The 14,362-nt window shown below is 47.4% G+C and overlaps 2 protein-coding genes across 7 annotated transcripts in view; one reads left to right on the forward strand and one right to left on the reverse strand.

Annotated features, from left to right (window-relative positions):
* Positions 1 to 14,362, forward strand: part of LOC140903522 (apolipoprotein L6-like) — a 59,185-nt gene that overhangs the window by 20,508 nt on the left and 24,315 nt on the right. The window lies entirely within an intron of this gene.
* MB (myoglobin) lies at positions 886 to 11,989 on the reverse strand. 2 transcript variants are annotated; one of them, XM_073330202.1, is made up of 4 exons: positions 11,782 to 11,989; positions 7,931 to 8,037; positions 2,887 to 3,109; positions 886 to 1,943 (listed from the first exon to the last, which is right to left on the reverse strand). In XM_073330202.1, exons 2-4 carry the CDS (start codon positions 8,023 to 8,025, stop codon positions 1,797 to 1,799), a joined length of 465 nt encoding a protein of 154 aa, XP_073186303.1. In that variant the 5' UTR covers positions 8,026 to 8,037; positions 11,782 to 11,989; the 3' UTR covers positions 886 to 1,796. The 2 variants fall into 2 exon arrangements, with proteins under 2 accessions (XP_073186303.1, XP_073186293.1); XM_073330192.1 differs by lacking the exon at positions 11,782 to 11,989 and adding an exon at positions 8,908 to 8,955.

Here is a 14,362-nt window from a genome sequence, read left to right on the forward strand (position 1 = left end):
ACCACCTCAGCTAGTCTTCTGTATTTTAAGGAAACTGGGGGCTTAGTCACTGCTGATTTCACTCACACTGAAGTAGGGAATGCGCTCTGAAGTATTTAGAGCCCCTATTACTATCATACTGAGCCTCTCGCTATCTTCAGCATATTTGAACAGCTCTGAGGTAGGGAAATACTACTATCTCGAGACACAGCGAAACTAAGCGACTTGCCCAAGGACACACAGGAATTCTGTGGCAGAGCAGGGAATTGCACTCGGATCTTCCAAGTCTTAGGCTAACCACTGGCCTGTCCTTCTTCCATTGCAGGTTTTAACCACTTGCCTGCCAGCTGCAGCCCCCTATTACCCTCTTGAGCTAGAAGTTGCATTTCTTTTGTTGCCATGTTTCGGTTTACATAAGAAATGTGCTGCCGTTAGAAAGTAGAGTACAGTGTCACCTTCAGTTCTCTGCAGAAGTAGCACCAGCTGAGCATCTGTGAAAGGAAGAACCCGTGCTGGGCCAAGGAGAATCTCCAGCCCAGCAGTGGCCACAGAGTTTGGTCAAGGAAACCACACAGCGCAGTCAGGGACCCAGAATTCAGCTGAGGTGGAGTTTTAAAGGCCGATAAGCCTGTGAATCTGTGCTGGTATTTGAGCAATGACAAAGCTGAGGGTGTCTCCCCCATACACAAATATAAGGGGCTTTTATTCCTCCACAGGGCAGCTTGATTTCCACTAAAGCATACAGACTCCAAGTGCATCTCAAGACGTAGACTGGTACCACAGGGGCAATGGCCTGTGATTGTCACAGAGAGGAAATGTTGGGTGTTTGCTACTCTCTCTTTTTCCCACCTCCCCTGCTTCTCACCTAGGCACTTCTCAAACGTAAGAAGCAGACACAGACTCCGGTACATTAAGCATATTTATTTACTGTGAAACACACTATTCACAACCCAGTGCGATGGAAATTCAAATGCGTAGCAGCAGCTGCTGGGGATCAAGGGAGTCCTACACTTTCTCTTGAGAGCTTTTGCTAATGAGAGTTTAGCAACTAGTGACACACTTGCCAGCCCCCAGAAGCTGAAGGGCTGTGCTTATCCCCAGAATTGGCATAATACCATTGGTAGCAATACGAGCTCCCCTCTAACCTGCTAACATGTCTCATCCCTGCTCTTGAGAGACTGTCACCCCCTCTTAGGGGGAGGTGGGACACTCCCCACAGCCCATTCACTCCTTTGGTGGCTCAGGTGAGGCTGCTAAGTTCTTCCAAACTAGTTACTGTGACACCTTATGGAGGCCTGATTTTCAGAGGGCAGGAGCTCAGCACTTCCTGACAATCAGGCCCATTTATGGCATCTCTGGTTGGGCACCTAAAACTCCTAGTTCCTTTTGGAGACCTTGGCCAAGGCTGTCCCTCAGTGCCAGCTGTGGTGTCAATTCTAGCAGCGGGCAGGAGAGTTCTTAGTTCAAGCCCAGTTTCTCCTTCCCACACACATTCTCAGACATCTATTCTTAAACATTCTCCTACTCTCTGGCTCTGCTATGAGATGGGGTCTTTGGGGCCGAGCTCAGGGGAGAAGGTCTCAGGTCATTCCGTAATGAACAAATACATTATTTTGCTAAGAAAACAGATTTCTCCTCTAGGTGAAGCCAGATATCACCGTGAGCACCTCTCTTTGGTGAGAGACTGAACACTGCTCTAATCAAAAGCGCCCCCTCACTCTTTGGATGGTCACTTAAGAGGCACCCAAACCGGGGCTTAGGAAGCTATTCTAAGATGCACTGCTGGGCCTCCATGGAGGTGTCGCCTGATGTGCACGCTAGCCATGGAAACCGAACTCCTTGTACTTGCTGGCCATATCATTTCGGAACAGCTCCAGGGCCTTCTTCATCGCAGCCTGGGAATCGGCCCCAAAGTCCGAGGGATGCTTCTCAGCAATGACCTTGACAATGATTTCACAAATGAACTGTCAAGAAGGAGAGGGGGGAGGGAAAGGAAAAGGGACAGGTAAGCATCACTCACAGTAGGGACCTTTCAGTAAATAATTATTTGCAGATAGGGGTTGTCTACACAAACACTTAGCTTGTGGCAAGCAGGGGTGTAAATCTACCCCGCACAATCCTGCTGTGCACTGAGTGTCCATGTGGACCCAGGTGCCGCACACTAAAAGTTCTTTAGTGCGCTTTGATCTACCCCGCTTTGAAATGGGAGTAGATCAAAGTGCATCAGGGAGCTTTTGGTGCATGGCAGCAGGGTGCATACAGGCACTTAGTGCGTGGTAAGCTACTGCAAGATAGATTTACACTCCAGCTGGCCACAAATTAAGTGTTTGCATAGGCAAGTCCTAGGACTGAATTCAGTAGTCCTTCCCTCAGCCATTTGAGAGGCATCGTGGCCTATAAAGCACTAGGCTGGGACTTCGAAGACACCTGGGTTCTAGCCCTGGATCTGTCAGTGACCTGTTTCGTGATCCTGGGAAAGTCACTTCCCCTCCCATCCTTTGTCTGCCTTGTCCATTTACACTGTAAACTCTCCCTCTGTGTTTGTATAGTGCCTAGCACAATAGATCTCCGATCTTCACTGTGGCCTCCAGATGCTGCTGTAATACAAAGAAGTATCTTGGGTGCTGTCACTCACTGTTCTAATATGATCTGGTTTCCACGGGTGCTGCCGCTGCACACACTGGTTTGTTATTGTTAAGGGTTGCGTGTGAGCAATGTAAACATGGGGACTCACACCCCAGGAGCTGAGCCTTCCAATATTACAGTGGCCTCCTACATCACACTGAGCTCATACAGGTCCAACTAGATATCAGTGAGCAGAGGTGCAATCCGTCCTCCCACTCAAGCCCACATTCTCTACACACACTCAACCCCTCTCACCCGAGAAACCCTCTCCAATTCCCATACCTCCAAGTAGTTGACAGGGATTTTATGCTTGGTGGCATGGCTCTCTGCCAGTGGCTTCAGCTCCTGTTCATGATTGTTCTTCTGCTTCAGGATCCTGCCCAGGGCGGTAAGGACGGTGGTACCGTGCTTCTTCACTTCTTCTGAGCTCTTCAGCGCATCGATCGTTGTCAGGGTTTTGAACTTGGCAAAGCGTTCCTGGGTCTCGGGGTGAAGCTGAAAGAGTCTGTGAACAGAGGCAGGGAACCCATGAGGTGCAAAGGTGGGATGGGGAAAAAAACAGGAATTGCCAGACTTGATCAAACCCCATGTCCATCTACTTCAGCATCAAACCGATCTCTACACTGCAGTATGATTGCAGCTCGAGTAGACAAACCCAGGCTAGCTTTAATCTAGCTGGACTGTTTACTGGAGCAGTGAAGCTGAGGCAGAACAGACATCAGCATGGGCTAGCCATCCAAGTAATTAACCAGGGTTCTTGGTAGGCTTGCAACTGTGGCTTTGCTGCTCTGGTATCCAAGCTAGCTAGAGATTGGGTATCCCTATGCACACTGCAATCACACCGCCGATTGCAGTGTAGGCATACCCTTAGACAGTGGCCAGAACCAGATACTTCACAGGAAGGTATAAGAACCTCATAAGAAAGCAGATGTGGGATTTGCCTCCCATGAAAGTCTCATCCTGGCCTTCAATTGTTTGAGATTAGTCTGACACTTGAAGCAGGGGCACTGGAACAGTTTGTATAGTGGGGGCACTGAGCGCCATTGAACCAAACTGTAAACCCTGATATGATGGAAACCACTTCAAGCTAGTGGGTGCGGCAGCACCCCCGGTACTCCTAATTCCAGCACCTGTGCCTTGAAGTAAGAAGTTTTAGATCCTTTCCAAGTTTTCAGTAATAACTATGACAACTCAGGCTATTCTTGTTGTCCACATAAATACCTAATCCTTTTTGGAATTTTGCTAAGTTCTTAGCCTCAACAACATCCTGTGGCAGTGAGTTCCACAGTCTAATTACACATTGTGTGGAAAAGTATTTCCTTCTATCCACTTTGAATTTGATGGTTTTACATTTCATTGCACATCCCCTTGTTCTTGTGTTATGAGACAGGGAGAACAGAAGCTCCTCCCCTGGACCAAGCATCATTTTTTAACATTTAATCCTGTTCCCTCATATTTGTCTCCTTTCTAAGATGACCGATCCCAGCCTTCTCCATCTCTCTTCATGAGAGGCAGGCAGGCAGTGCACTTAACATTTTCAAATGATGTCACAGAGCAGGTGCCCATCTTACTTGTTTTTCACAGCTGTTTAGCCCTTTGGCACCAGTCACCTGGGATTGTACCAGCGTATTAGGATCAGGGTAGGAGTACAGGGCCAGCCAGGACACGAAGGAGTGACTGACATTTGTCTGAGAAAACCCTTCTTCCCTCACCTGCCATGGAGCTCTGAGGATTCACACAATTTAATGCCTTGGCTGCTTCTTCAAGCTCTGCTTCATGAGGCATTACAGCCATTAAATTCTGAGTTCCCATCTGAGCCCATCAGCGCTGCTCTTAAATTGACCAGGAGGGAACAATATTAGACATCTCTCTCTCCCCTCCCTCCCACCCAGGGGAGCCATGTACAGCACTTAAATAGAATGGTCAAAGGTGCTACCAAAAGCCTTCCAACAGAGAGGTGTAGATGCTGTGCCAGAGTCCTGTGTGTGTGCAGACAGCAGTCAGCACTCCCAACACCATGGCAGAGAGTGTGTGTTAATTCCTACCGCTTCTCTCACTCATCCATCAGCTAAGCCTGATACCTGACAGCACGGTTCTGCCACTGTGCACTGTTAGAGAATGGGGAGCAACTGGGTAACAAGAGCTGGAGGAGCACAAGGTCTGCAGCCATCCCAGGGCCGGCAAGTTTCCCACACCATCCAAAGCTACAAACAGGAGCTCTGTTTCCTGAAATGGAGACGGTGGGAAGGTGGTTAAAAACCAGACCTGTCACCATTCCTCCCCTGCTGAATTTACTGGGGGTTGGAGACAGATACCGCAGGCAGCCAGTCCTGAAGGAAACATCACTTTTGCCCCACGCTCTACAGTGACAATGAAAGGGGAATACTGGCTCACATTGCTATTATTTATTCATATCGTACGTAATAAGTATGTATCATTTGTGTCACAGTAGCACCAAGATCAGGCTCCATTGAGCTAGGTACTGTACAGACACAGGCAAAGAGGCCGTCCCTGGTCTGAAGATCATACACTCCAAATAAACAAGGCAAATAAAGAAAAGGCAAAAAATTATTGGTATCCTTATTTTATACATGGGGAAAAGAGGCACAGAGAGGTTACATGACTTGCCCGAAGAGTCTGTGGAACAGCCAGAAATTGAACCCACATCTCTTGAGTCCAGTGCCTTCACCACCAAACCATCTTTCACAACGTGATGGCCACCAGGTTTCACTGCCATGTGGAATGATGCTATTGGCCAGTAGCAGGTATGTCAGTCCCTCCACCTTTAACTAGAGACCCCTTAGAGGGCAGTAAGAAGGGAATTCTGCTTCTATGGGCCATTCAGTCTCGTGCCAGATTCTCAGTCTTACGACATCATTATATTAGATTAAATTGACAAACACCCCGAGTATATGGATAATAGGAACAGCCTTGTAGCAAAAAGATTCTTTATGTGGGTGACCATTCTTTAAAGGGCTTTCATTTAAGAAGGCACCAGTGTTACCAGAACAAAGGATTTCTGTGTCAATTTTGTCCTTTATCAGGTACTACATGTATCAAGATGGGTCTTTTCCTTCTTGTTTGTTTCCTCCTCACGACCTGGTTGGTTTCAGAAAGAAATGACTGGCACAGAGGTATCTCTTAGGGAAGGACATGCAACAAATTGCTTCATTTAGTATCATTTGAACTATATGCTATTGTAGTTTATAAGCGAAGCAATTTGTTGCAGACACACTCTCCACCCAGTGCAATGTAAGGAGCCTATCAGGACCAATTAGCCTTGTTAAAATGCCACTGCTAAATTGGAAGAAAAGTTATGATTGTTCTATGCTTCTGATGGATCTCCCTTCACCCTCTGCCTGGCTATGGCTAAATTATGCCTGCCAAAGATGATATATCTTTTGGACTCCTAAAAATACCTCTGACGAGCAATTTTTGTTTTGCTTGAAATGCATCCAGCTGCATCAAGTGTCAAATATTTTCCAAAAATATTCCCAGGGGATGATATCTACCTACAAGCTCTTTCCCTTAGCACAAGCTGAACACACTACTATGCCAACAGACGTCTGCAAGGCCTCCCTGTATTCAAATCCCTCTTGATCCTACAAGAAACCAGCTGGCTGATTAGGTCTTGGGGTAGTGAGGGATAATCTATGTATGTTATGCAAAAAACAAACACCCCTTGCACTTCTTCCCCATTATGTTATTAAAACACTGTATTGCCAAGATGTGGCTATACACCACCATGGCTGGCTTTTCTTATTGTTTATGCTGTATTCATTTCCCCTACCCTCCCTCTGTCTGTCTTTTCGGTTGTGAGCTCTTTGGAACAAGGACAATTCCTTCTTTTCTGTTTGGAAAGCGTCTAACATACTGTGGCTGCTACCAGAACCAAAAATTGTCATACAAGAATACTACACTCAGGATATTTTTCAAGAGCAGAGTATAGACCTTTCCAGTGAAGGGCGCTGAGTATGGATTTGCCAAGCAATGTTGCTCCCCTCCTTAGCTATGCTTAAAAGAAAACATTCTCATTCAAAGAGGGGAAGCAGACCGATAGATTCTCCAGTCATCTGCCCCACGTCCTCCCCTGGCAAGTATACGCCATACCTCTGGTATATGGGATTTAGCACCGGCTAAGGGAGAAATCTGGTAGCAGTCCCTTCTTAAAATATCGACAACGTCATTGGCGCCACTTTTAGTTAAGATGACCTTACCATAACACAAGTAAAGCACTCAAAGCAACTTAACCAAGAACATGTTTATGTGCATCATTTTTTAGCATGTTCCTATGGGGATTGGTGACCTCTGGAACTGGACAGGCAGAACTGATACGTAAAGGGGATCTCAATTTACTGTTAAAGCTCATGGTGTATGTGACTTGAAACACGGCACCCAGGGGAATCAAAACCCAACATGTCCATCCCACTGGAGGGGGACCTCAAGGTCATTGAAATGCTACTCACTGCTCCATCCCCAGATGCTCAAAAACTCAGTGTTGTGGGGCCTCCCTAGAGCTTGGCCTGGGGAGAATTCCCACCCTAACCTCAGAATCACACACTCCAGTGGAGGAGGGTGGGGTGGGAAAGTGCCCCATCTCAGACCAGACTCAAGCTGGGCTTTGGAAAAAGAGCTTGGGTCCTACCTCCCACCTTTCTAGATGGTTTGTCCTGAGGTTGTGGCAGGCTGGAAGAGGACTACCGAAGAGGAAACAGAAAGAAATGATTAGGCGGGGGGGAATTTGGTGGGGGGAAATCACAGGTAATCACAGCAAATTTGATGAAATCACAGATTCCATAAAAATTGGTCACATGCAATTTTTCTCTCATCTCTTCCCCTGACCCCTTTTTTTGTATCCTCCCATGCTGTTTCCCCTCCCTACCTCCGGAGGGACTAACTGCAGAGAATTGGAAGGCCCGGGAGGGACACCCACCTCACTCCAACATTTTGCTTCTGACAGTGGGGACCTGGAGTTCAACTTCATTAGTGGGCTAGCTGATCAGGGCAAAGGGAGTAACAAAACCCAAGACCTTTTTTGGGGGGGGAGCCGGGGGGAGGGTAACCTTAAAAAGTTAATGCTTTTGACCCAGAAACCATAGTGATGGGAAACCCACTGCCCTAGAAATGATCAATAAAGAAAGAAGTCAGTTCATAAAAATGCTAGAGAAAACTAAAGCCCCAGGGCTAATGAGTCACAACACCCTCTTTACTTTCTCACCTGTACACCTCTAAAGGATGCTCAAAAGCATATTATTCCTAAAGTCCAATGCACCAAGCGCTTGAGCCATGCTCTCTCGCACGCTTCCATCACCAGTTTCATGCCTACCTGATTATAACTTCCTGTCCATGGGCCGAGAGGTCTGGTTCCACCTTCGCCCAGATGCCCAGGACATGGTTCCATTCGTCATCACTGAGCCCCATAATTTGTTGGTGCTTGAAAAAAAAAAAGCGGAGATGAGGTTGTTAGCAGCCGAATGCCCTGCCTCAGAGTGCTGCTAGCGAGCTCACTCCTGCGGTTTATAATCCCTCCTCACAGACAGACACCTGTCAATTGTCAGCTGGAGTTTCGCTCTCTTTCAGGCTAGTTTAACCTAATCTGCCTCTCTCTTTCTGGGAAGCTATTTTGGGTCAGGTGCTATTGTGGCTGCCACTGATGGAATAATTTCTGCTTTTCCTATTGGGTTGGCACATATCCCATTGTGGCAGAAAGGACACTGCTGGAGTGCAGTGCCAGGAGCCTGTCACAGAGCTGCTGTCCCAAGGACCCGAGAGGCAGAGTCAAAATTTCAAGCTGTAGATTTCAGAACCACACTCTTGGCGGCGCCGAGATGGACCACGTCTGTCTGTAGTGACCCATTCTCTGCACCTCTATTCATCCCCCCAGGATGGGCAACAGGGGAAGTCCCAGCTGTCCTGTAGAACTGGTTACTGATTACAAAAGTATTTCCTTTCCACTGCGGATCTGGGATGAGATTTTATATTTCTTTTTTAATATTCTTATTTTCTTCTCTGATAAAAGCAGGTGATTCTCTTTTAGAAAATCACACAGTCTCATGGAGAAGTCTCCTCGAGAGCTTTTAGTTCCTCTGGGTCCAAATGCCATGTGTTCCCCTCCTCACTCTCCAGAACCAGGAAAAAACCAAGGGGGATATAACATTATAGCACTGAACTGCTTGAATGTTGCAAGGTGGTACCCAGAATGTCTCACATAGCCCCCAGGTAACCATTTGTCAAATAATACAAAACCTGATGCTTCAGGGCTCAAAACAATTTCTAAGTATGAGAGGCCAGGGTGAGACCTACTGTCAGGGGCAGATTATCCCACATCTGCATATTTCAGGGCTCTGAAGCGTCTGAGACAGGACTCTGGTCTAGATAGACCCAGGGTCTGATCCTGTCTGATAATGTTCCCTCCCCTAATCATTAACTAACTGTCTGTATCCCTACATTCAAATAACTGTGTGTTTGGAGAAATCCGGGGGGAGGGGGGGAGGGAAGAACAGCGCTGTGTTTACAGTTTGGGAGACTTACCAACCTTCTATATAGCTCCATAGAGGGAGCTGGCCAGGGAAGGACAGACAACTGGCAGGCACACTGAAGTGCTGATTTATTCCCTCCCAGGTTCAAGGAATCCTTATTGACATGGTCAGAACATGTCCTGATAATAAAATTCAATCAACAATTACTGTTTAATATGCACCCGTATCTATGGCTAAGCAGAAGTGTATATGCACAGAGAAAGGGAACTCTTGTTAGGAGATGAAAATTGGCACCAGCCTAGGACTTGGGAGATCTGGGTTCAGTTCCCTGCCACAAACTTCCTATGTGACCTTAGCAAAGTCAGTAAGTCTCTCAGTGCTTCAGTTTCCCATAGTAAAATGGGGGTAATAGCAGTGGCCTACTTCACGGTGGTGTTGTGAGTGTAACCCAGCCCTGGGGTGTGGGTATGGGTCCTGGGTTCAGCAACAAAGGCACCTTGTGCCTCCACCCAAGGAAACCCCTCCTAGTGCAGAGAACATAAGAACGGCCATACTGGGTCAGACCAAAGGTCCATCTAGCCCAGTATCCTGTCTTCCGACAGTGGCCAATGCCAGGTGTCCCAGAGGGAATGAACAGAACAGGTAATCATCAAGTGATCCATTCCTTGTCGCCCATTCCCAGCTTTTGACAAACAGAGGCTAGGGAAACCATCCTGGCTAGTAGCCATTGATGGACCTATCCTCCATGAATTTATCTAGTTCCTTTTTTAACCCTGTTATAGTCTTGGCCTTCACAACATCCTCTGGCAAGGAGTTCCACAGGTTGACTGCGTGTTGTGTGAAAAAATACTTCCTTTTGTTTGTTTTAAACCTGCTGCCTATTAATTTCATTTGGCAACCCCTAGTTATTGTGTTACTGAAAGGAGTAAATAACACTTCCTTATTTACTTTCTCTACTCCAGTCATGATTTTATAGACCTCAAACATATCCCCCCTTGTTTGTCTCTTTTCCAAGCTGAAATGTCCCGGTCTTATTAATCTCTCCTCATATGGCAGCCATTCCTTACTCCTCATAATTTTTGTTGTCCTTTTCTGAACCTTTTCCAATTCCAATATAACACAGAGGGCCTGTTCCTTGGGAAAATATTTACCACCCAAACTCATACAGAGGAGCATTAGTCAGAATACACAAAAATAAAATAGCTATATCAGTTCCCAGAGTAATAAAACAATAACCAACAAAACACAAAATTAGTCATATATAAATTCTACCGCCCACCCAACATTTACAGCCAGTGCAAACCACACTACTTCCTCTCCCAGCAGCTAGCATCTGCCGAGGCAAAAACTGAGTTCAGGCTCAGTCTTTGATGGATGGTGCAGCACTGAATCAGTGGCTCGCTTAAAACACAATATCAGAATAAATAAACAAGGGTGTTTTTACAAACTACTGTATTCACACCAAGGAGATTGTCATTGTGCCTCTCTGATCTGGATTTAAGTGTGCAGTTAGGCTGACTTTCAGTAGCCTGACTGCAACTTGAAGTCTTCTGAGTTTTTGATTTCTGCTGAGATGACATTGTCCTAGAAATTCCAAAAGGTCTTCAAATCTTCCCATGGGTGGGAATGTGGAGGGTAGAAGGGTCCTTCCTGGCTGTGATGCTACTCTCCCTGCTACGCTCCAAACACAAGCAAAAAGCCAGAAGTATAACCAAACCCTTTGCCTCTGAGTTTTGGCTTTTGATTGGTTCTGTAGTACCTTCCAGCTTGTTCGATCTCTGCCCTGGACTCTAGGCAGTCTGGGGAATAGGATCCTGATCCTCTGTTGCCACTGCTGCTGTAGTGTAGAGGCAAGTCCCCTAGACCAGTGGTCTCCAAACTTTTTTGATTGCGCACCCCCAGGAGAAAAAAAAATTGACGCAGGCGTGCCACCGAAGAAAAAAGAAGGGAGGAGCTGCTACATAGAAGAGCTGCCGCAGGCGCTCGCTTCCTGCCGCCGCAGAACCAAAGGTAGAAGAGCTGCCGCAGGCGTGCCGGCAGCGCTCCTCCTGCCGCACACCCTCAGGGATGGTCTTGCGCAGCCCACTTTGGAGACCACTGCCCTAGGCACTCAGTGTAACATGTTCGGAACAATCCATTCAAGAGGGGGTTACACACTCCCTCACCTGGGAAAACTTGATGTTCCCATCAAGAATTTCAATAGACATTTAAAATGATATGTAAATTCAATTTCATTAATGTACACAAATACGCTGTCCTACTACAACCTGAGGACAACATTAATGGTGTAAGGCAGTCGCAGTTGTCCCTCCACCCATCTGGGAGGGAGGCCATGCCCCCTCGCTACAAGGCCTCTGGGAGGGTGCAGTTCCAGACCTGGGGTCTCTGCCAGTCGGCGGGGTAGAGCAGTAATGTCTATAAGCCCCAGGTGGGGCAGCACACAGTTGGGGTTCCTGGCTCTGGCAGACCACCAAACAAACACAGGTCTCTTGGCCTAGAGTGGGGTGGCAGGAGGACCTGGGCCTGCCTGACTACACTGGGTCCCAGTTCAGGGCCCTAGCAGTGGTGAAGTGGTCCACCGCTGGGTCAGCAGGGAAATTCAGCCACAAAACGTTAGTCGGATGTCAGTCAGCAACACAGCCGAACTATATTCGGCTCCCCTGGGCTAATTCCTACACTCCTGTTCAGGGGGGTGTACCTGGGTCCCAGTGTCGTCGTTCGCCTCGCTAGGATAAACAGCTAATGGCAACTTCTCGGTGTCTCCAGCGACCAGCAGCTCTGATAGTCACTCCGGGTCTCGGGCACTGTAATGTTTGCTGTCAGGTCCGAACTCCAGCAACTGGTGGGAGACATCTTCTCCTCTGGCGGCTTCTCCCCAACTAAGCTGAAGGGCCTGCCTTTTAGATTTCCAGTTCCTGTCCCATCCCTCTGTTTCTGGCGAGGTGGGCGTGGGTGTCCTGGCTCTGCCCACCATGGGGCTCTCACAGTTGTCTCTCCAACCGTCTGGGAGGGAGGCCACACCCCCTCGCTACACAGTGGGTTTTAATATTGGACAGCATGCTCCTGACACCCACTTATACAGCACAGGGAGAAGTACACTGAAGGAGACACCAGGGGAGTCATAGATTAACTTTATGACAGGTTTCACCTCTTGACCAGACTGTCCGGGTACAGCTGTATCCTTGGCAGCAGTAGGGCATGCACTTCTCACCTCAGGCTCCACACTTGGGTCTGCAACTTCTCCCTCAGTAGGATTTTTCTCCATAACCATGGCCATATCGTCTTGATTTTGTGGTGAAATGAAATGTTCAGCCAAAGGGTTTAACTTACCTATAGCAGTAAGGTTTTGTTGAAACTAGGGTTTTCATTTCATTATGAGTCTTGTTCCTTCCAAACGTCATCAGATTGATGTGCTCATAAACCATTTCCCCACATGGGAAACTATACTTATTATCGTCATTAGAAGCAACAGGTTTCCCCTTGGCTGTCACTGAATGAGCTATATTGAGAGATGGCACTGGAGACTGAGATTAACTTGCTGTCTTCCTGCTCCAAGTAACAGGAGGTCTTTGGACAGGTGCTGGTACTGCCGTGTTAGTACTGGAGTCTAGCTGTCCAGTGGGCAACAGTTGGTTTCCGCGGAGAATCTTGCTACGTTCTCTCCCCTCCTCAGGCCAAACTTTGTAGACAAGAAGGCCTGGCACCTTCTCTTCTGTGATGTAGGTTTAGCCTGGCAATGGTCAGCAATCTTATGTCTTTCCTGGAGCCCAAGATTTTGTGTCAGGATCTGCTCTCTGGTTTGCGGGTTTGATCCCTCACACAGTTGTTTTATTTGCTTTTGTTGGACTCTCTGCCTTTTTCTTTTCTGCTTCTGTGGCTATTTTATAGGCCTTTTTTAATGCTTTCTTAGTTGGATGACACACTGGAGGTAGATTTCAGAGTAAGCTCCATCAGCAGACACTCCAAAGGCTAAGTTCACTGGCAGTCTGCCTCTCTCCCAAACGTTAGGTGGCATGGGGAATACCCAGTGGGTTTTTACTTGTGCAATTTTAGGCAGGTACTAAGAAGCTGTCATGCTGACTCCATTTGAACTTTTGATTAGGATTCAGGGTGCCTAACATGTTTAACAAGGTCCTATTAAATCTCTCTGGCTGAGGGTCTTCTTGGGGATGGCAGGAGTTGTTTTGGATTTCCTCATTCCTGTCATTTGCAATAGTTCTTTAATAAGCTGACTTCTGAAATCTTTTCCTGGATCTGAATGGATTCTACAGGGCAATCAATAATGCACAAAGAACTTTTCCCACAGCACCTCTGCAACAGTGGCAGCTTTCTAGTCCTCAGTGGGGAAGGCCTGCAAGTATTGGGTGAAATGGTCCTTTACCAGGAGTATGTTTTCAATGTTCTTAGTATTACTTTCCAAACTTAAAAAGTCCATGTGTACGAGATCAAGGGGTCCACAGCTGGTAATATTAACTAAAGGGGAAGATATCTTTGGCAGTGTTTTTCTTTGTGAATGTAACCCTTCTGACAGTTGGAGCCAGCAGCAACCAGGGCCGGGTTCAATAGCTAGGGGTTCCTTTCCATCGATACAACACAAAACCGGTTTGAGCCCCCACCCAGTAACCTGGGAAAATGACACATCACCCCTGGGCACTTCTGAGAGGCAATACTTCCCCACTCGCAAGCACAGAGTCTGTGTAGAAAAGAAACTTTTAATAAAAGGAGGGAAGTAACTGGGTGTTAATTTGGAAAAACTCCGCAAACAGGGTTCATAAACAAAAACCATGAGCAAAAGACCCACCCCCAAATAAGTTGGGCAGTGTCCTTTCCCCTCAGGTTCTTAAGGCCAGGAACCCAAAAGTCCCTTTCACGTGCCTGACCCTTCTCTGCACCCCACTCACAGTTGCTGTACTTGGTCAGTGCAGACCCAGAGTTCAGAGGTGCATCTGCAGAGTTCACCCCACCACACCCAGGGTGATGGGAGGGTAAAGAGGCACGTTAGTGCTCGAGCACTCGCTCACCACCCATCTCTGCAAGGCTCTGCTGTGGCACTCTCTGCCAGCCTCCCTGCTGGCTGCTCGCTGTGCCTCTCCGCCTCACCAGCCACTCGTTCACCAGCCAACTGTCAATCACCTACTGCTGCCACCTGCTTCTCTGCTGTGACCTCTGCACATCAGTCTCTCAATGATTTTTAGCTCTTAGCATGCAGGGCAGAAACACAGTCCTACCACAACTGATTTCAGCTCTGACTGAGCATTTAAAATAACAAAGAAACTCCT

Source organism: Lepidochelys kempii, chromosome 1 (assembly GCF_965140265.1).
Source record: "Lepidochelys kempii isolate rLepKem1 chromosome 1, rLepKem1.hap2, whole genome shotgun sequence".
Classification (NCBI taxonomy): Eukaryota; Metazoa; Chordata; order Testudines; family Cheloniidae; genus Lepidochelys; species Lepidochelys kempii.

Excerpts from the sequence above, each read along its gene's own strand:
- MB (XM_073330192.1), bottom strand. The coding sequence starts at position 8,937 with ATGCAGATGTGGGATAATCTGCCCCTGACA. Across the intron at positions 8,038-8,907 it reads GGGATAATCTGCCCCTGACA|CACCAACAAATTATGGGGCT; the intron begins GTAGGTCTCACC and ends TTTTTTTTCAAG. Across the intron at positions 1,944-2,886 it reads TCCCTGTCAACTACTTGGAG|TTCATTTGTGAAATCATTGT; the intron begins GTATGGGAATTG and ends CCTTCTTGACAG.